The 23353-nt window shown below is 33.5% G+C and overlaps 2 protein-coding genes across 2 annotated transcripts in view; one reads left to right on the forward strand and one right to left on the reverse strand.

Moving 5' to 3' along the window:
• Nucleotides 1-1541: 1541 nt before the first annotated feature.
• Nucleotides 1542-23353, reverse strand: part of LOC133184456 (transcription initiation factor IIE subunit beta-like) — a 52288-nt gene continuing 30476 nt past the window's right edge. Inside the window, exon 2 of the mRNA XM_061319544.1 lies at nt 1542-2886. Coding sequence (XP_061175528.1) covers nt 2019-2876 — 858 coding nt within the window. The 5' untranslated portion in view covers nt 2877-2886 and the 3' untranslated portion in view covers nt 1542-2018. The remainder of the gene's footprint in view (nt 2887-23353) is intronic.
• On the forward strand, nt 4181-18311 carry LOC133184451 (uncharacterized). The gene is made up of 9 exons (XM_061319535.1): nt 4181-4340; nt 4450-4672; nt 9559-9842; nt 11245-11385; nt 11674-11772; nt 12461-12696; nt 13004-14173; nt 14721-14970; nt 15161-18311. The coding sequence occupies exons 1-9, from the start codon at nt 4188-4190 to the stop codon at nt 15644-15646; spliced, it is 3042 nt and encodes a 1013-aa protein (XP_061175519.1). The 5' UTR covers nt 4181-4187; the 3' UTR covers nt 15647-18311.

Below are 23353 nucleotides of genomic sequence, written 5' to 3' on the forward strand. Positions count from 1 at the left end.
TTAGTTTTTCTTCGGGGGGCGGGGGGGGTGTCTTGTATTTAGTTTGCTTGTCTTTTTTTTGGGGGGGGGGGGGAAGGGGGGAGGTTGCCCTCCTTCAAAAGCAATGACCTGTCAAAGGCATAATAATGGCTATTCAAAAGGCATAATAATGCCTTCTGGAAAGGCGTAATAACGCCTTTTAATTTTTGTCCTCCATAGATTGATCCTAATAGGCTTTCGTACAAAAGCACTCAGGAATTAAAAGGTTTTTGGTTCGATCCTCGCATGTAGTGTTAAGGTCAGACGACACGATCCCCAAATATATATTTTGTATACCTTGGTATTATATCAAAATTTATTAAATGTCATTCTCTCGTGATTTCTAACTTGTTTTCAATATGTTTGTAATAATAAGTACACCAAAAATTGTGACATCGGCAATTTAAAAGATTGCCCATAAGGATTATACAAGAAATATCGCCCTCTGGTATCTTGCCCAAATGCCTGGTAAGGTACCTCAATTTTCGATGAGGAAACTTGTTTAGGAAGTTAAACTTCAATGACTAGTTCTTGGAAAAAATTATATATTTTCTAGGAACGTGTCGTCTGACCTTAATTTTTTATGCAATCAATTAAGTCGTTTGTCAGGTTAATTTTATTTACTAATTTATTACAATAGAATAAATAAATTTTGGTTCAGTTGCACCTATATCGAAAGCAATTCTTCCAACATACTGAAACTTTAATATAATTGCATTTAACTATACCCTTCTATCTTATGGGTGTGTATTATTTATATATCTGAAGTGTTACCTTGTTATCGTGACTTCTAAAATAAGCGGAAATATCACAATTTGACAAGGTATTTCATTGCAAATATAACATTCTCCTATGTGTGTGACTGTAAAGTCTGTCCAGCTGTGGTCAGCCGACCAATGGTGGACATTAAAACTACACGTTTTGTATTTATAAATGACTCTGGCCTGCAGATCACATGCCAGATACGCCCATCTTCTCCGGACAAATTAAATATATCTGTATGAATTTTCCTTCCCAGAGAGCTACAGTTTTGCAAAGATACTTAAAACAAAGTTGAGGAAAAGGGGTGGAGTTGGGGATTCGGGTGCAGAGGCTTACAAAAGGAAGAGAAGCTGCAAAAAACAGTCATGGAGATTGAAATGCTGTGCAGCGTTATGTACAAATGTTCTTTTCTATGCTTCTTAAATTCAGCATCACAATCTAATTCTTTCCATTCTATGATCATATGGAAAGCTTGAGTTGTTACTAGTATACTCAGACTTTCAGAACTCCAAATACTGAATTTACTCAAATCTTTAATACTTTTTTTTAAAACAGTCTCTTCAAAATCATTTTTAAATTTTTGAAATGTGAAACCCACTGGTCTATTTTGTCAGTATGATTACATATGAAATACTGTATTCATTGCATTGTAACCATTTTATTTTAATTTTAGATTCACAGGGCTCCTGTATTTGTCCTTCAATAGATAATTCAGTATTTATAAGTGTCATTTACATGACAATGAAGTTATGTGAAATTCATTTCTGCATTCAAACATTTATTTCATGTAAAAAAAAAAAACCTTACCTGACAATTTGTAACTCGAGGAGATGTAAAAAATGACAATTAAATCTGTGATACAGTGAAACAGAATTACAATGAACACAGAAATGCACATAGCAAATAATTGCTTAAAGCAAAGTTAAATTTTGACACTACAAAGTTCATACCACTGAATGTCAAAAAGATATAAATTACATATGAAACAAAATGATTTTTCCTATGCTTAGCATCCCATTTTTTGTACATGTTTTACTGCACATTGTTCGTAAAGCATGTTAAGAAAATAAAATACAAGTACTGAATATGTTTAAAATGTCACAAAATTGGGTGACTGGAACACTAGAGCAATTGAACAAATTGATGGTTTGGAAAAGAATCTAATTAATCTGCTCACAAAAGTCACTGACACATATGCTGCATATTTTCCTGATAAATTTTATCCATCAAGATCTCCATTATTTGACTGTCTCAGAATAATCCTCCAATACTCCATCCAAATGCTCATTGTGCTTCTTAAATGTTTTTCTTTTTCCGCCGCCTTTCTTGCGTTTAATTTGAGCTGCTTTTTTCAATCCAACATCCTGCATAGAGGAAATTCCCTGTTTTTCTAAATATTCTTCTATTTTCTTGTCATCAAGTCCATCTACTGAAACCCCTCTCCAAAGTTTCTGAAATTCTTCATCAACTTTGTATCTGCAATACTTGTCATTATAAAACAGAATCTCTTTTTTGTCATTTGGTCTAACTATTGTGATGATGTGTTCCCCCAAACTTTTGAGAGCTTTCTCAGCATTAGGAAGTGACTCTTCTACATCCTCTTTCAGCACACCACCTAATCCATGCAGGTCTTGATACTTCAGTAACTTCATTAGACTTGTTTTATCACGAATGTCAAACTTGGGCTTAAAAGCATATTTCTGCCCATTTTCAACAACTTTGATTTTAGGATTGTTGTTCAGTGCTTCAGTGATAAGCCAATGTTTAATCTTGCTGCCCACATCCAACTGATTTGTTTCATCTAGAATCTCATCAATTGTCAAAGGATGTGTGTCTCCATTTAAATGTCGGGATTTCATGTATTTCACTATCTTTGCCAAAATAGCGAATTTGAACTGAGAGCTACCAGAGGAACTCTTATAATCAAATGGGGCTGAATTGGACTCACTCTTTGGTTTGAATGAAGAACTGGACTTGTGCTTTTTTGCTGCTCTGTCCTCTGAAACATCTTTGCCTTTCTTTCTTTTTTCGACCACAGGCTGGGCCTTAGCTCGGTCTATAAAAGCCTTCCTCTCTTTTAACAAAGCTGGATCCATTTTTAGGTCACTGTAATAAATTGTATACAATGTAAATGATTGCATTTATTTCAACAGAAAATGCACTGTCATGCAAGATCTTTTTTTCCACACTGATAGTTCATCATGACTATAACAATTTTAATTTTTGGGGGATAGGGGGTATCCTTGTTTTAAATAATTGATGATTTTAGTAAATTTTTGTGTTCAAATTGTTTTGTGTGTGTGTATGTGTGTGTGCGTGATAAAATTAATCATGTTTTACTTATTAATAGGGAATAAAATGACATTTATATTTAAAGGTACATACCACAAACAAATTTTATTATCTCCCACACATACACACACAAAATGCATTGCAATTTTTCAATATTTCTTTCAATTTAATGTCTAATTAGGAAATTCTAATTGTGTAAAATGTAAATATAGAATTTTACAAATGTTTCCCAGAAACTTTACAGTAACAAATCCTCATATATTTTGAAAACTTTGTAATAAAATTATTGAACTGAAAGTTGTAATTTTTCCCATGATTTTCACCAAATTATGTGTCTCTGTCAAACACAATGTTGTTTAAATAAATAGATATCACAAATTATGTGTCTCTGTCAAACACAATGTTGTTTAACTGAATAGATATCACTTCTTTACTGAGCATGGTGAGAGAGGTACTATTTATAAGTAAAGATACTTGAATTTTGGAAGGAAGATTTTTTTGGTATTATTTATCCTTTAAAATGTATTAATAAGTGATATCAATATTATAAGTTTAAAAAAAGGAATTTAAACATTTATTTTCACGACAAAATGTCGCGAATTTAAAGCGTCACGCGCAAAATCCCCCATGGGAATTTTCAAAAGTTGGCATGTAGGAAATAGTCTGACATTTAGATCAGAGGAAACAAGAGAGTAATTTTTATTTAATTTATTTTCGGAAGTTAACACTTTTGCAGTCATATCTCCATTAAGAAATGTTTATGAAGACTACTGGTAAGTTATTTTAAAATGTTTTGTCAACCCTGTGTTTCTTACCAAGTTAATAGTCTTCCATTTTGATTGAGGTAAAAGTGGGAATATTAGTAAATCTGCATTTTTTCCTTTAGAAATTCAACATTGTTATTCTAAAATTAAAAATATTAATCTTGAATATAAAAACTACTGGATAAGAACATTTTAAATAATATGGACACTCGAGGATAATATGGACAATAATATGGACAGTTTGGAGTTTGCCCCCGAAACAATAAAGTACAACTTCTCTATTGCCATTTTTGATATTCTAAAAGTCGGGTAGAGTTCGGCTGAACAATTCCCACAAGCAGACGCCAGAAGATGGAAGAGGATGAATTAGACAGGTTAAAGCTTCCGAAAACACGTCAAGTGGCTAGAGAACGAGAGATCGATATATCAGGTCTAAAAAATATTGGTGAAATTCGCTGTACCCTGAAACGCCATTTATTGAAGGATAGAAAGTCGCGTGATAGTGTGAGTTATCAATCTGTGCAGCTAACGGCTTCTTTCACTTTGTCTGAACATTGAACCACAACGATATAATTTGCATATAATTTTTGTTTGTTGCATTTTTTTTTTTCAGGTAATACAAGGTCTATCATCTGATGCTGAAAATGACAGCATCCTTCGGATGAGGCTTGGTGAAATTTATGTGTCTACCCTTCAGGCTCTTCATGATTTAAAACAGAGTGGTGACACGCTTTTGGATCATCTTGATCATTGCTTTCCTAGCCTGATTACTAATCTGGAAAATGAACAATCCAAGTTACTCAGCAAAAATATGACCTGTCCAATCATGGTGTTAGGTAAGATAAAATGTTAACAAGGTTAATGGGTATTTTATGAAGACCAGAATTCAAAGTTTAACTGCTTAGGCCTTTTTCTCTCGAGTTGCAACAATTTGTGGCTAGATGTTGGAACTTCTCAAAGCCACATTAGTTCATGCAAGCAAACTTTTGGTGGGTTGAAGTGGGCAAAGCTGTACCTGCACCATATTTAAGCATTCAGATACTAGAATATCAATAATGTGTGATTTTTTATACCACCCTGCACACAAAGTTTTCCTTGGGGGGGGGGGGGGGGGGTATATAGTAGTGTTGTACCGATAATCAGAAAACATCGATTGTCGACGAAAAAATGCTACCGATTCCGATGATCGATTATAATGTTTCATAATCGATCATCGGAAACATACTTCTAATACAATACATTCCGGAATATCCATTTCTGGTTTAAAATTTATTTTAAAGAAAATGGCGTCTGCATCTGATACTAGCCAACTAGCACGAAGCAGAGGTGATTAAGAACCGAAAGGTGCATATTCAGAAAGTGTAAAAGAAGCAAAACAACAAAGAAAATAATATATTATATATTTTATATATAAATGTGAAAGAAATAATATGAAATAATTGTACTAGTCTGCTTTTTATATACAAAACTATGACATCCGATTATAATCGGTAAAATCGCATCGGAAGCAGTAACCGATTCCAACCGATGATTGATTATGAAAATTAACCGATGTCCCATCACTAGTATATAGGAATCACCTTGTCCGTCTGTCCATCCGTCTGTCTGTCTAGCTGTCTGTGCAAACGTATCCGGTCCATATCTTTCTTACAGAGGAACATTAAAATCTACTGCTTTACACAAAGATTGTTCATGACCTGAGGGTGTGCCCTGACCTTGACCCAAGGTCATTTGGGCAAGTTCAAGGTCACTGAAAGAAAAAGTTCATAATCCATGTCCAGTCCATATCTTTCTTATGGATAAACTTGGTGAGTTCCCATTTTACACAAAGATTGCTTATGACCTGAGGGTGTGTCATGACCTTGACCCAAGGCCATTTGTGCAAGTTCAAGGTCACTGACAGGAAAAGTTCATAATTCGTGTCCGGTCGGTATATTTCTTAAGGAGAATAATGTTGGGATATTGGGAGTTTCCACTTCATATAAAAATTGCCTATGACCTGAGGGTGAGTCATGATCTTGACCTATAGTCACTGTAAAAAAAAAATGGATAAATAATGCATCCATACTTTTATCTTTACTTTTAATAGAGAAATACTAAAAATGTAATGAACAGTTACTGATAAACTTTCACTCTAAATGTTTAAACAAATTGTCAACACCTCTTAGATCCATCAAATACTAGTATTAGTGACTTGGCACCTTCTATAAAAAAAACAGTGGGGGTATTTGTCCATTTTGGACAGTTCTAGTTTTTAATTTACAGGCCTTGAAACTTGCAAAAGTCAAAGTCAAGAGTTCTTTTTTTTTTAAAAAAAGTCAAAGTCTGCAGCTGGACCTGATATAGCCTAATGGATAGAGTTTTCTCCTCTCCATACTATTAATAATTACTCCTTAATATTTAATTGTATTACAGGAATCTTAAGTTATCTTAAGTTAAAGTTAAGGATATTTTACATGATATTTTTGAACTTTATTTATTTGGATTTCAGCACATGTTAAAATTTAATTAATTTGGTCAAAAATATATTGAACTGGACAGTTGCATCAGTACCTTAAAGAAATCTTTTACCAGTGTTTGATGTATCCTGTGAAAAAAAAGTTTATTGGTTAATAAAGGTTGTAAAATTTAATGTTAGATATTTCTCTACCAGGGATAATCATTCCCTTCACTTGACTTTCAGGCAAGTAAAGTTTAAAACATTATTGTCTGATTCTTATTTTGTATTGCCTAATCTAGTAAAGGGACCAAAAAAAGAGATAAATAAAGTTTATCTAATAGATGGGATGAAATATGAGAACAAATGTGATCTCTATAAAAATTTCTGTGAAGAAGAAAGCTCAGTCTGTAGATATTATGTTGTGTAATTTGTTATTTTATACTTTCATGTAAATAAGTTGAATCTGATAGGTCGAGAAACATTTATTAAAAAACACTATTACCCGTTGAATATTAAGCCACGTCCTCTAGCGTAGCAACAGTCAACATTGCTTGACGACAGGTGATACTCCAAAAAATATTGACTGTGCAGAATTTATGTGCTCAAGGTTCACTGTATTATGTATTTATATAAAACATTCAGTATAATATAATAAATATTACTGGTACATGTGGTTGAGTGTAACATTGACAATTTTCACCCCAAGAAAACCATTGTCAACCGAGGCACAGCCAAGGTTGACAATGGTTTTCTTGGGGTGAAAATTGTCAATGTTACACTCAACTACATGCAATATTTATATATTGTTTCTCATTGTATTCTACTGAATCCATCATTTAACATAAAGATCTCTAAGGATTCATAACAGAAATTTATAGTAGTTTGCATGAAGTAAGCACCACATCATCAAACCTGTTTTTTTAAACTTTTATGTGAATCAGTTTGCTATTCTATACCTCATAGTCGAAACTGAAATCATAGAATACAATTTATATAAACAGTGAACCTCCCCCCCCCCCCCCCCCCCCCCGAAAAAAAAACAAAAAAACAATGTGTCTGAGAATAATGTAATATTGAATTGTATTGGAGTATTTCATAATAACTGGTTCTTTTGTATTGTTTTGATTGGAATGAAATGAATCAATGCTGTTTGCTGATACATTTTAATCTTGAAGTTGTAACTGCTAATATTTTTAAGAAAGTACATGCGTATATTATAAATGAGAAATTTAATTGTAAAAGTAGTACTGGTATATGAGCCCTTAAATAGGTGTTAGTAGGTTTTATTTGTCCAATAAAAAGTTTTAGTGTTCATGTACTAGAGTAGTTAGTGTAAATTCTAATTGTATGCTTTGTTACAACGCACTTTGAAAAATTACGCACTTTGAAAAATTTTTTCAAAGTGCGTTAATTTTGGGACCACGTTAACGCACTTTGAAAAAAAAAAATTTCTTTTCAAAGTGCGTTAATATCGACCATACTAACGCACTTTGAAAAAATGTGCACAGCTTGGTCAATATATTCTTGCAAATTTTAGGTATGATAAATAATTATAATAATTCTTTGAACCTGGTTGGACAACTTTTCGATGATGACGTCAGAATCTGAGATGTAGACGTTTTAAAGATTTTTAGGAGTTGTCTTGTTTCCAAAGGCTCTCGTAACTGTTATAAAAGGGAAATGGGTCTTAGAAGTAATGGAGGAATGATTGTTTAATAGCACAGTTTTTTTTCTTTTTTAAATTTTATCCAGTCTTTAATAAGTTTGGTAGATGTAGGTGTCGATAACTGACTTAAAGTATCTCATTTTTCTTAGGAAAAAGGGAGCAATTATGATTTTTCCATGCCATGAAAATTCTCTCTCTCTCTCTCTCATCTATTTTTCTATCATATTCATCTATCTATTATGAACATATATGAAACAATGGTTGACTCATTTATTTGATGGTAAGAAAATAAACCTTAGCCACATTACTCACTCGACTGAAATTTTTACCTCGTTCACTAATTTTTTTTCTCAAAAAAGTTATGCAGTCAGATTACTTCCAAATCTGTAATTTGATATCATAAAAATGCTCCGGTATATACATGTCAAAAAGCATGTTTTAATTACCATGTAAATGCATTTTTTCTGAGGAATCAGTGTGGATACATTTTGAATAAAGGTTATGTGGCTTTCTTCTTTATTATAATAGGGTGCGTAATTATTTTTTTTTCAGAAAAGCTCATATAAATTTTTTATCTATTATTTGTTCACTCAAATTTATTCAGAGAAATAATAACAATGTCATACCAATTATGTAAATACAAATATTTGTGTAGGAAAGATAGAGTTGGGCTGAGGGACCTACTACATGTCTTCTCCTCGTTCTCGATGAGGGTAGATCAATTCATCAGTTTTTCGGAAGAAATAGAACAAATTAATGCTGTCTATTTTGAAAATCTAAGTCCAGAATTTTTGTTTTATACGTATTTTTTCAAAGTGCGTTAAGTGTCTCCATCGTAAAAAATGTTGATGTACAATCTTAACGCACTTTGCAAAAAATGTTCAAAGTGCGTTGATTTTGTCCAAAATTTAACGCACTTTGAAAAATTTTTTCAAAGTGCGTTGATTTTGTCCCAGTTTTAACGCACTTTGAAAAAATTTTTCAAAGTGCGTAATTTTTTCAAAGTGCGTTGCCACAATGCTTTGAATTTTTGATATTTCAAACCATTTGGGAAAGATTTAAAAAATATTATGCAATAAAGATGGAAACCTGAAACGATACTTTACGCATTACATGATATACAGAGAAAGGTAAAACTTATTCATCAAAACACATGAACATTACACCACAACAGATGATAAGGAAATCTGAAGTTCACACTTTCATATAAGGAAGTTATTAAGTTGGGTTATGAATTATAAGTGACAGTATATGTTGCTGAGTGAAAAAAACAAAAGTAAAGTTTCTCGTTTTTAAATAAAATATTGAGTCTTCCAAAGCATTGCTTTGAAGTTTCAGGACAGAATTAAATGTTCATAAACCTTACTTTAAGCTAGAAGGATTTTAAATTAATTAATGCATATCATAAAAACTTAGCATGCAAAAACCAGAGATTTATTTAATGTTAAGGGAAATGTAGTCATTATACAATAATGGATGGGGAAGGCTAGTCTACCTCGATAGTTCAGATCAAGTGTTACCCACTTAAATTTAGAGCATTATATTCCTGTCATTAACATATCTCTTTTGTATACAATTTACTATTGAAATTACTAGTTCTGCACTGAATATTTCAGGAGAGACAGGATCAGGAAAATCCTCCTTTATTAACCTACTCTTGGGATGTGAGCTGTTGCCTCACTCTTTACTAAGTAACACAAATACCATTTGTGAAATACAGTACGGAGATGATTATAAAGCCTGCTTCCATCCCATTGACAATGCTGAGTCTAAGATGGAGATAGGCTTTGGAAGTTTACAAGAAATGCAAGGAGCTCTAAGTGACAAGATACAGAAGAAAGGAGAACAAAAGTCTCTCTATAAAAGGGTGGAAATTTTTCTACCGAGTGACATTTTGAAGGTATTAATTTAATGACAGACATGGAATGTTAAGATCCATATACTTAGTAACCATAAACTAGCTAATTTCACAAAATCCTGATATCAAAGTAGATTGCTACAATTAATTGTCTTTTTATCAACAAATGGACAATGTTAAAAGAATCATTCCAATATGGTTTTATTTTAATATCTTGAGACACCTGTGCTTGTTAGTGATCAAATTCTCTAATCTGAGTGATATTAGATGGACATTAAACTTCATACACATACACTGGCTGTCCTAGATAAAAGATAAGTAGGTTGACAGTAGGTTTGATGCTATACCTATGTCAACTGTTCAGATCTGTATCTTTGGAACACTTGTTTTGCGGTTGTCATATGGGCACCCATCTAAAGTTCTGAGGACCTGGTTTTGAGTCCTGGTCTTGTCCAGTGCATTCTCTCCACTCCTGTTATATTTAATGTCATAACCATGCCTTGGAAAAGCCATATGAAATGCCTAACAAGAGAAGCTTGGACTGTGTTCTCTAATAATATAGTTGAACTTCATTATTTTGAACATCAATATCTTCAATTCAATAATGAATCAAAGTGATTTGGCAGTCCCAACTACTTTTTAAAAGTTTTTAACCTCATTATCTGGGGATCCTTGGATATCTGAAAGCTTTATCTCTGTCCTATTCAAGATGATAAGGTTTTACAGAAAATATGCTTGAAGAGAGAAGGAATTTCTTCATTTACCCATGGCCAGTTCAGTGGGAAGCCCCTTATCTTGGGTTCAGTTGTCTTGGGTTTGAATCTTTGTTTTCATTGCCAGTTGCCAGGTAGCTTAGTTAGTCGAGTACATGTCAGAAGTCCAGGGAACTGTGTTTCAATCCAGGTCTGGGTCTATTGCATTTTCTTCCTTCATGGTACAACTTGGCATATGCCAAACTTAAATATATTTTAAGTTTTCTTGTTCACAAATATAGTCTTTAGGGCTGTGCAATAACATCGATATTCTGGTATACTGTGATCATTAGCAAAAAATATCGTATTGCGATATGTTTTTTTTTCAGTACCGATATACCGGCAAAATGCATGGGTTTCAGATTTCTAAGGTAAAATGTAAAACTTGATATGTCAGAAACATGTTCAATCGCGCAAAACAGTAAGGTCGTTGTTGTGTGGTAGTATTTTGTCGCAAAACTGTAGTGAAATCATCAAGAACTTTCTTGTAACAATGTATTTATAATAGTTACATGCATTCTGCTTATATATGGAGGTTAAAAGGTAAAATCATTTTAACTGTTATTGAAAATATTGCAATACATATCGCAATACAGATAAAAAAATATTGCATTATATTGCAATATGAAATTTCCAGCCAATACCCAACCCTATTAGTCTTAGTAGAAATTATCATTCAATAATACTTTCAGAGTGGTCTGTTGATAGTGGACAGTCCAGGAATTGCTGACACGGGTGAAATGACTGACATAGTACTGGACTATCTCATCAAAGCATGTGCATTTATTTACATAATCAACAGTGAAAATGCTGGAGGGGTGGCTCCAGACAGGGTAACTATTTCTTAAATCAAATACATGATAGTTAAGGTAGCTATAGAGTATTTTAAAATATATAAATAATAAGTTAAAGATAAAAATTTACATAGGTTTGGTTCCTGTTATGCAACAGACAAAATGCTATTGGTTGCTTTCTGTTAGTTACCTCTGTTTTGATACATGTACGTATATTCAAATCTGTTTTAATCAAAAATAAGTTATCTCAGTTCATTCAAAATATATGTGAATTTCTTTTCAATTCATACATGGAATTAAAATATTGAAAAACGTAATTTTTTGTAGCTTCAATATCTTTTGAAGAAGGTGGTGGAAAAAGCATTTCATGATGAACAGGATTACAGATCAACTTGTGCAATATTCATCTGCAACAAGTGGGACCAGGTAGGTGCAATTCCTACTTGATTTCAGTTACATGTACATCCATCTGTTGTGAATGCCGGACAGAATTATTAATGGATAAACATTCATTGATTTTTATTTTTTCATAGGTGGAAAGAGTTTGAAGGGAAAGTTTCAAATTAAAAAAAAATGCACATTTCTTCTAGCCCTAATACATTATTTACACATTTTGCATTTCATGTAATAGAAATTCATTACTAAATTTTAAAAGGTGATATCTCTTTTAACCACAAAAATTACTTTTAAAGAAACATCTCTTTCAGAACAAGGTTTCTCTCCTTGGATTCTGGAAAGGATTCCTTTGTCTTTAAGAAATGTCTTTGTTTTGAGAAGAAGTAAATATCTCTTTAGATCAGTCTATCTCTTTTGGATGTTCATGCATTCAACATTAAAAAATAAAAAAAATAAACTTTGCATAAATGTACAACAGCATAGTGGAATTCAATTTATTGATTATATACTGAGATGCAAACAAATGCAAGCTGTTTCTGATTTTGAGATGTGGTAAGATATTATCAATGTACATATTTGTCATTGAACCACCATTGGTATGATTTGAAGAAATGGCATCATTCCTGAATTAAAACAGCAAAAAGTTAGAGTCTCATCAGAGACATCTGGGCTTCCATTCAGTCATACTTAATTTTCAGTGATTTATACTACTGTACAGGTACCATTTGAGGAGAGAAGTAGAGTTTATCAAGACACGGTCAAAAAGCTGTGTACAGAATCTACTGGTTGGCCAGGATGTAAAGAGGACCAGATCTTCAGACTGTCCACAAAAGAAGCCATGTTTATACAGCAGACCCCAGAAAAATTTATTGTAGGTCGCTTTGCTGCTATTTTACAGAAGATCAACAATCTCATTCCAGAGAGCAGAAACACACAGCTGTTGAACTCAGCAAGGTGAATGTTATATGGATACACTAATTCATGATGTTAATAAGAGCTGAAAACAATCCTCATGGCTGGGTATAACTTTAAAACATATATTTTCAAAAGACAAGGGTGTCGAGTTATTTATTTTTAAGGTGTCGAGACAGATGAAATTAGATTCTAGACATTTTTTACCTAATTTTTGCTCAAACACAGAAAATACACAGTATGCAACGGATTGTTTAAACTCTTGGACTGATTTGATAAGTAATTAGGCTCTACTTAAATTGTTATGAAATTACAAAGAATTCTGATGAGTAATGTTCTGTTTTTACAGGTTGCTACAGCAGGTTTTGGATAAGGCAGCTATGTCAATAGAGAGTAGTCTCTCTGATGTCCATTTAACTGCAGAGCAGAGGATGATCAAAAACAAGGAGACAGTAGAAGATCTTACAAAATTAAAGAAAGACGTATATGAATTCTTTGAAGTAGAAAAGAAGAATTTTGATAAAGGCCTAGAGGATCTGATCAAAGAGCTAAGAAATCACCTGCAGAATGAGAAAAAGGTAGAGGAATTGTGTAATTTTACACAGACTATGAACATTTCCAATGTTCAGTGGAAAGAGGCAACAATTAAAGTGCGAATCAAATTGTATGATAGTATAACAGAGGAAATTCAAAAGTGGGAGACTGAAAACAAAAAGTTGGAGGTACTTGGTGCTAACATGGCTAAAAACTTTCAAAAGCAGTTTCCAGATTTTGACTCAAAGTTGTTTAATTTACAAAAGAGGTATATTCAACATAATCAATCAGTGAATATAATTGACGAGAATACTGAGCCATTTGTGCCCATTGTAATTGCAGAAAAATTTGACAACATTAACTTAGGATTAAAGGTTTTAGTGGGAATTTCCTTTTCTCCTGTTTTGTTGATTGGTGCTCTTGTCCGATTACCAGTATGGGGAATAAGGGAATTAGCAAGGAAAGTTAAAGGTCAAATGCTGGAGGCAGAGTATTGCAAGGATCCTCGACATTCACTCATGAAGTATGCAGAGGGCATTCTAAAGTCAACAAGTGACCCCATGAAAATGAAACCCATTATGGAAAAGGAGGTTTCTCATTTGTTTAAGTATTTGGAGAATCAGAGGAGGAAAGTTCTCCAGCAGATTGACGCTGAGCTTACTCTGCTGGACAAAAGGAAAGAGGAGAAACAGACCAGGGAATTTATAGCCAAAAACTGCTCAAGTCAAAAAGTCAGGTTTGAAAGATTTCGACGAAGGCTGACATATTTCTACAAGATTGAATTAACCCCCACTTCTTATATGTCATTTTCTGATTTTGAAGAGGAGAGAGTTCTATGGCAGGGTTTGTTTGGAGATGCCTGCAGAGTAATATCTAAAGATGTCAGTAAAACTGGAGATCATGCCGAGGTAGTTGTTGTGAAGAACTGTTATAGCGTTGATGAAGTGAACATCATGGAACATATGAGAGTAGAGGAAGCATATAGGTAATTATCCATCCGTCTGTTTTTATGTCTGTTAACCACATCTGTATCATGTGCTTTATGTGATGCAATTATTTAGATCCAAACACCCCCTCCCCCAATTTAGTGATTTCATATTTAGAACGTAGAGATTGGTGAAAATAAAGACATCTGTACAATTTTGTGGATAATTTAACAATAGTTATGGATACAGTTTTCTATATATATATGTAAGTGTGTGTCAACACTTGATATGAAGCACAATAGCTCAAATTCTGATGAATCTGGAATGACACTCTTTTTGTAGGTATATATATTATGGATGATAAAAAAAAAAAACAAGATCAAAATATTAATATAAGCATATTGTGAAACCTGTGTTGGATTTATCAGTTGATAAAGTACAGTGGGGGGTACCTATTGTATGAAAATCTTAATATGTTAGTTGCAAAATTTTAATGAATATCCATCTTTGATTTCAGAATTGAAACTTTTCATATCCATTGAAATGTTGATCTTTAAAGTATTGACCCAATGCTAAGGTAACTAAAAAGCAAAATTGTATTTGCAGATCAAACAAATTTGTGTACAACATTCCACTTCTTTGCATGATTTTAAGAAGCTCTTCAGAACATCATTTTATTTGGCCTGTCCTTTGTCCAGTAAAATGCAGTCTCAGAGAATTCATGGACTCGAAAACAATTGAGGCTGTAGAGAAGATACATACTCTCTATCTGTACATGGAGCAAGTTATCAGTGGGCTGGACTTCTTGCATACCAAAAAGCTAGTCCATTTAGATGTCTCCCAAGATTCTGTTATGGTAAACTAAACTTGTTCAAAACAATTCTTTATTTCTAGTGTTTCTTTATTTATTGATGTCTAAATGGTTTTTTAAGCATGATTATAGATCAGGAATACAAGATGATTGTTATCTAGATTTGCAGTACATGTAAATGATACAGGGAGCTGGTATTTTTTTCTTCAGTATAATGTATGTTGTTTTTTTTCAGGTTGATCAAAATAAAAGAATAAAGCTCATCCACATTACATATCCTCAAAGGTTGAATGCCAGCAATTTTCCAGAGGAGGCAACAGGCTTAAAAAAATACATGTACTTCCACAGAGATGTTTTGTCATTACCATCTCAGACAGAATACAGCTTTAAGCATGACATGTATGGAGTTGGCTTAATGATGTGGGAGGTCTGGAGAGGTCAGAGGGCATTTCAGGAAATGATTGACAGCCCTGAGTCCAAGACCCTTCATCAATTTATCAGATTTCTCTCCGATGACAAAAATCACCTAAGCCTGGATGTGGAGGATGGTTTAGGGATTCCTCAGGTGAATTTCTGGAATGACGGCATTTTGATGTGCCAGAGCCTGTCCATCACTGCTGCAGGATTACTAGATTTACTACATCCCTGTAAAAATAAGACCAGCGACTATAAACATGCTCAGGTACATGTTTTTAAGTCTCAGACAGACACCTCAGTGTGATTCACCCTGAATAAGGGGAAGAATCATGTAATGTATTGTTAACACCTATGTGAGGTGCAGGCATATCTTCCCTCCCTTTACTCCTACATTTTGTACATACAGTTGGACTTCATTAACTCAAACACAGATATCTTGAATACCAGGGGTAAATGTATTGGCAGTCCGAACTACTTTTAAGCCCACCTGAGCCAAAAGCTCAAGTTAGCTTTTCTGATCAAAATTTGTCTGTTGTCTGTCATCTTTGTTGTTGTAAACTTTTTACAATTTCATCTTTTTCTCCAGAACCACTGATGGGGCCACAACAGAGGATCAATAGTGTACCTAGGAATATATAGGAATATATCTTTAAAAATCTTCTCAAGAACAGCAAAGCCATGATTAGTCATAATTATATAGAAGCATCCTGAGGTAGTGTAGATTCAAGCTTGTTCAAATCATGACCCCCTATGGTAGGGTGGGGCCACAATACGGGATCAAAGTTATACATAGGAATATATAGGAAATATCTCTAAAAATCTTCTTCTCAAGAACAGCAAAGCCATGATTAGTGATAGTAATACCAAAGCATCCTCAAGTAGTGTAGATTAAATTTTTTTTTTTCAAATCATGTCCCCCAGGAATAGGGTGGGGCCACTTTAGAAGATCAAATATTTACATAGAAATATATTGGGGAAAAGTCTTTAAAAATCTAAAGCCATGATTTAGATTAGTCAAAGAAATGTGGAAGCATCCTCTGTTAGTGTAGATTCCAGTTTGTTCAAGTCAAAGAACAAGTCTCAATAAGGCTTATCTGTGGTTACTCATTAAATTTCGAACATTTATTGAAAGCCTTCAGAATTAAATTTTATTATCAACTAATGTCTTTATTACTTAGTCATCATCTAAAAATGTCAAACAATAGATAAAGACAACATATGAAGCTGCGTGTTGAGGATGGGGTCCTTTGATTTTCATGAATATCAATAGAAATCAGTGACAGGTACACACTTCAAATCTTTCTTAAACACAGAGCACGTACAGGTTTGTTCAGAGTCAAGTTTGAAATATGTGTATATTATATGTATAAAGGTTGAGTGAAAATATCTTTATTGTACAACTTTGTGCTCCATGTTTTCCAATTAAAAGTATTGGGATTTTGAATCTATTTGCTGACTTCATTTACATGCAGTTACCCTCTTTATGACCTGTTTAGAATCATAACAAGCCATGTGGATTTGTATTGTTATGGGTAAATGCCCCCAGTACTTACCTCGCAGATGAAACATACTCGGTTTTATATCGACCGGTCAGCATGTACTTGTTTGGTTCATATTGTTTAAGCGTTTTATTGCCAAAGTTTTGTATATAGAAGATTGTATTTGTAGTTGATTGTGAATCTTGAAATTATAATTTGTCTTTGAAAGAAAAATATCATATCAAGAATCTTCTTTTATGGTATCTAGTCTAAATGTCTCCGCCCATTTCCATGAAATAGAGAAACTGTAGCCTGTACGGGGGAAAAATGTTCCGGCATTTTTAAGTGCAGTAGGTTTTAAAAATTGGTTTGTATTTTTTGATATGCTAAATTATTATTTATAAATACACAATGCTTTAATTAGAAATACTTCTTTATACACAATGAAAACAAACAAAATACCATATGATAATATTTAACTGGTAAATCAAGGGTGTAAAAAGGGACCACGCTACAATACTTAAGTAGAATACTCCTTTTAGATTTCTTTATCTGCTCTTAAAATCTTGGCTTTAAAAAAGTAAATTGCATTCAAATTCTTTATCTGCTCTCAAAATCTTGGCTTTAAAAGAGTAAATTGCATTCAAATTCTTTATCTGCTCTCAAAATCTTGGCTTTAAAAGAGTAAATTGCATTCAAATTCTTTATCTGCTCTCAAAATCTTGGCTTTAAAAGAGTAAATTGCATTCAAATTCTTTATCTGCTCTTAAAATCTTGGCTTTAAAAGGGTAAATTGCATTCAAAATCCTCACAAATGAATAACTGACTCCTCATTATAGGACATTTTTAGGAAAAATAGCTAGTTATCTTCAAAATTTTGAGATTGTGAATCAGTTTGAAATGTCAATGGATAAATCTGGAGGTGTGATTACAGTGTTGTTTACAAAATTTGTCCAGGGTATTGTTAACTTGAGATTATGGACATAAAGAACCAGTAGATTGTAAGAACTTTTTTCCCAATTCTTTTGATGTAATAAAATACAGTCAAACCTCATTATCTTGAACTCAACAGGACAGAGAAAAAACTACAAGATAACCGAGGATTTGAGATATCCAGGGTTAATTACTGAAAGAATGAGGGACTTCCACATCACTTTTTCATATCCATAGTATTCGAGATATCAGTGTTCGAGATACCAAAGTTCAACTTTATGTTTAAAACAAAACAAAGCTCAAGTCACTGGAAACAACCATTAATTTACATTACTGAAAGCTTCAGAATGGGGTAAACACCTCTGTGATTAACAATTATTATTTCAATGGATAAATACAAAGATGTGAATTAGCCATTGTCACTTCTCTGGATATATCCAAAGATGGGAATCATCAAAAAGTTGTGAATCAGCCTTCATCATAACAATTGGCAAATCTAAATTTAAATTGATTATTACATATGAATTTCTGTGATACTCATCTTTGCTTTTTAATTCATAAACCAAAATTTTTTGGTGTGTGAATCAATTTTAGATTGATATATATATTTTATGCATACAATTTATTTTGTATACATGTGTACACTGTACTTTATAAACTTTTTTTATAAATGTATTTGCAATTTAGAAATGTGCAATAAAGGTTTTTTTTAGTACACTTCTCCAAAGGATTTTTTGTTGAATTGTAAAGGACATGCTTGTATTACAGGCCAGATATGAGTTTGAAATGCCTAGGTCATGATTTGGCAACTGAGAAAATAGTAGGCAGTAAAGCAGGGTTTGAGTGCAAAGAATGTTGATAATCTCAATTCGAAGTACTCTGTTAGAATGCTCCATTTCTTTTTTTAATTTAGTAAGAGTCTTGTTTTGGAAAAGATAGTTTTTGTATTGAAATTTTTTTATATTAATAATCACATAAAGGTTTGCTGAATGGACACCGATGTACCTAATCTTTCACGTTTGCTTCTCAATCAAAAGACCAATTTTGTTCAAACTTACCATAAAGCATTCTTGGAGAATTTTTATTCCTCAAATGGAGGCTCCTGTTCTATTTCAAGGGGAAGACAATTAAAATATGGTAGAGTCATTCAACAAGAGGCCCAAGGACGTAGAATCGCTCTTCTGATAAATGAATGTGATCTATTTTTGGGTCAATATGTACCATGGCCCAAAAGCATATTAACTGTCATAATTTGTTATTAAATTGTACTAAACCTTTTTAGTATCCAAGCTTAAAAGATTTGACAATAAATAACGCTGAACTGATGATGAATGAATGTGATCTATTTTTGGGTCAATATGTACCATGGCCCAAAAGCATATTAACTGTCAGGATTTGATGTTTAATTGTACTGAAACTTTTAGTATCCAAGCTTAAAAGATTTGACAATGAATAACTCTGAAATTTTGAATTAAGGTCACTCCAATCTACTTTTGTATTGACACATCCCTGTACCCTAAGACACATTTTTGTTCTAGGTTAGGTGACCCTACATGTTGTATTGTTCAAAATTTAAAGTTAAAAGATTTCAAAATTAAGTCATAAAATTGAGAAACATTGTCACTGTGACCTTCTTCAAGGTCAACTCATTGCAATGTCTTAAAATGCATCAACTGACAAAATTTGATGTGGCCTTCTTTGGGTCAGCATATACCAGGGCTCCTTGATGCATCAAATGATAAGGTTTGATGATCATTGGCCTCTTAGAATCCAAGTTGAACAGAATTTCGCAGTGAATAATGATAAAATTTAATAATAAGGTTACTGTGACCTACTTTTGAATTAACAAATCCCGTAGCCTGAAGTTTGGTTTGTTGATCCTACATGTCATAGTGTAATTAGTGTTCAGAATTTATAGATTAAAAAATATGCCATAAAGTTTAGAAAGTAGGTCACCATGACCTACCTTTTTAGTAAACACACCTCAAGACCCCAGAATACATCAACTATGAAAGTTGATGATGTTAAACCTCTTACGTATCCCAAACTTTAACTGGGGAATTTCTGAAAATGAATAGCCTTAATATTCAGAAAGTATATCACCATGGCTTACTGTAAATCCAAAATTCATGAAAACTTATTTTGGCAAGATAGTTACTTGGTACCTATAAGCGGGACAAAATTTTCACAAAAATTCTGGTTATTGCTGCATTTAATCTATACCATTAAATATATACAGTAAAACATGCTTATAACACATAATTGGTTATATCTGTTAAGTTCACAATATATCTTAAAGCCCCAGGGAATGAATATCACTTCCCTGTAAGCATCATTTCATAATAAGCATTTTGTTACAAGGATGTTTTACTGTATGTGATAACTAAATTTTCATGAGCAGCTGGTCTTGCGGAATTAAGCAAAAATACCTTGTGAATAAAAATTAATTTATTAATTTAAAACAAAAGTGCAGAATTACAAGACCTTTCCAATGATATCATGAAGATATTTTTTGGTTGATACACTCCAAGGTCCCAAGATGCCTCAATTGACAAAAGAAGAAGGTACAGTTTGGGCTTTATTGTGCCCTAAAAATTTAATGTTCTTAAAAGGTTATAAAATTGGCTATAACATGAGTTGAGTAGATGAATATGATAAATCATTAAAGAATATGGCATAAAGGAGGACCATTCTGGAAATATGAGGTCATTAATTTGGTACATTTCTAAGTTTTTTGCAGAAAAACCTCAAAATGACTCATTTCTGTGCTTATTTTCCTTTAGAAAATAGTGTCCGCAGCTCTTGCCCACTTCAATTTTTAGATATATTTTGTAAAATGCTTTGAAAAATCACATATATCAAAATCTTTGTGGGCGATGCATGCGCTGTATGTTTTTTGAAAGAAAATTCCACTGAAAATTAATGTCTTCTGCAACTTTTAAAGAAAATACGGGAAAAGGCACAAGTTCATGACGTCACAATTAGCATTTAGGAGGTCATACTGGAAAATCGATTTGTATGTTCTTACTGCATGGAATTTCAATAATTCAGAAAGGATGAATTTAAATTTCTTACATCACTTCTAAATTTTAGAAAAATACAGGGCCAGATATGAATTGAAACCCTACCTTGTTCTTTGATGATCATGGGCTTCACAGTATCCAAAATATGCTCCTAAAACAATTTAAAGATGAAAACATAAGTAATCAAAGATTACAAAGCTCACCTCGAGGAATGTTATCTATAAGTAAGGCAAATTTCACATCATATTTTTTTCTAGTTAGTGTACATCCCAAGATCAAAATCCATGCAAGTTTGGTTTAAGTAGGACTTGTAGTTACTTGGAAATAGACCTGCTCAGAAAGCTTTTAACCTGTTTACTAATCAAAAAAATTTTGGTCAGTTCCAGCATCCAAAGCATATCTGGAAGTTTTCATCCTTAGATGCATCATCTATGCAAGTTTAATCATAACAGGCCATAATATTATATAGCTAGTTTAAAACACCAGAAGTCTCTGATGAGACTGTAGCTCTGATGGTCTGTATGTACAACAAAGGAAAAGTAGCACTTGGATTTGAAACTTTGCAACATGCAGCAATTAACAGAATTATATAGCTTAAGGTAGTCTACTTGTGTGCCAAGTTATATTGAAATCAAACCGAAAACATAGGTAATCAGAGATTACAGAGCTCACCTCAACGAATGTTGTCTTTAAGTAAGGCAAAGTCCCACACTAAACTAATAATCTAGGAGTGTGCATCCCTAGATGCAACATTTATGCAATTTTGGTCTGATAGGGCTTGCAGTTACATGGGAATAGACTTATCTGAAAACTTAAAACTATTCACTCATCCAGAAAATGTAAGTCAAATCCAGCATCCAAGGCAAGTTTGAGATTGTTCGTCCCTTGATGCATCATCCATGCAAGTTTGGTCAATATAGGACTTATAGTTACTTGGAAATGACATCTGCTGCAAAAACTTTAACCTGGTCACTCATCCAGAAAATGTAGGTCAGATCCAGCATCTGAAGCAAGTCCAGTAATCTGCATCCTTAGATGTATCATCCATGCAAGTTTAGTCAATATAGGGCTTATAGTCACTTGGAAATGAGATCTGCTCCAAAAACTTTGACCTGGTTACTCATCCGGAAAATATAGGTCAGATCCAGCATCTGAAGCAAGTCCAGTAGTGTGCATCCTTAGATGCATCATCCATGCAAGTTTAGTCAATGTAGGGTTTAAAGATACTTGGAAATGACATCTGCTCCAAAAACTTTAACCTGGTTACTCATCCGGAAAATATAGGTCAGATTCAGCATCCGAAGCAAGTCCAGTAGTGTGCATCCTTAGATGTATCATCCATGCAAGTTTAGTCAATATAGGGCTTTTAGTTACTTGGAAATGAGACCTGCTCCAAAAACTTTAACCTGCTCCAAAAACATTAACATGGTCATTCTTTAGCTGAAATTGTAGCATCTGAAACCTTGACTGGTACAATGAAAGACACTAGAAGCATCCTTCATGCATCTCTGACTAATATAGGCCATAGAAGTACTTGAAAAGAAAACTGCTCCAAAAACCTTAACCTGGGACACCGACGCTGGGGGTATTGCATAAGCTCCCCAAACTTCGTTGAGGTGAGCTAAAAACCAAAACTGTAGGAGGAGTATAGCATTTGGAAAATACATGTATTTCACAGAAATTTCTATTCTTATTAACCATGGCAACACCGTTCATCAAAATCAAAAGCCAATGCACTAAATTATGTATCATAGTGTAGTATACTTTCGTGCATAATTATATTGAAATCGGACCAAAACTAGAAGGAGTAGTGTTTTGAAAAATTGTTTACAGACAGACCGACAGAAGACAGATGAACACCTTACTATTGCATAAGCTCTTCTGGTCTCTGACCAGGTGAGCTAAAAATTACCCTGGTCACTCGTCTGAAAAATCTAGGTCAGAATCGGAATCTAAATCAAGTCTGGAAGTGTCCATCCCTAGATACATCATCCATGCTAATCTGGTTAAAATATGGCTAAAATTCACTCATGTGGAAAATCTAGGTCAGATCAAGCATCCAAAGCAGGTCAGTGTACATCCCTTGATGCATCATCCATGCAAGTTTGGGCAAGATAGGGCTTATAGTTACCCGGGAGTTGACTTACTCCAAAAACTTTAACCTAGTCACTCATCTGGAAAATCTAGGTCAGATCCAGCATCCGAAGCAAGCAGTGCAATGTCCATCCCTAGATGCATCATCCATGCAAGTTTGGTCCAGGTAGGACTTATAGTGACTTATAGTAACTTGGGAACGGACCTCCTCCAAAAACTTTAACCTGGTAACTCATCTGGAAAATCTAGGTCAGATCGAACATCCAAAACAAGTGTAGTAGTGTCAATCCCTTTATGAATCATCCATGCAAGTTTAGCCCTAGCTTATAGGTTACTCATCTAGGAAATCTATGTCAGGTCCAACATCCAAAGCAAGTGATGTAGTGTCCATCCCTAGATGCATTATCCATGCAAGTTTGGTCCAGGTAGGGCTTGTAATTACTTGGGAATCGACTTGCTTCTAAAACTTTAACCGGGATGCTG

This window comes from Saccostrea echinata, unplaced genomic scaffold (assembly GCF_033153115.1).
Source record: "Saccostrea echinata isolate AGI-Se365-2 ecotype Australia unplaced genomic scaffold, CSIRO_AGI_Sech_v1 ptg000010l, whole genome shotgun sequence".
In the NCBI taxonomy this organism is placed as follows: domain Eukaryota; kingdom Metazoa; phylum Mollusca; class Bivalvia; order Ostreida; family Ostreidae; genus Saccostrea; species Saccostrea echinata.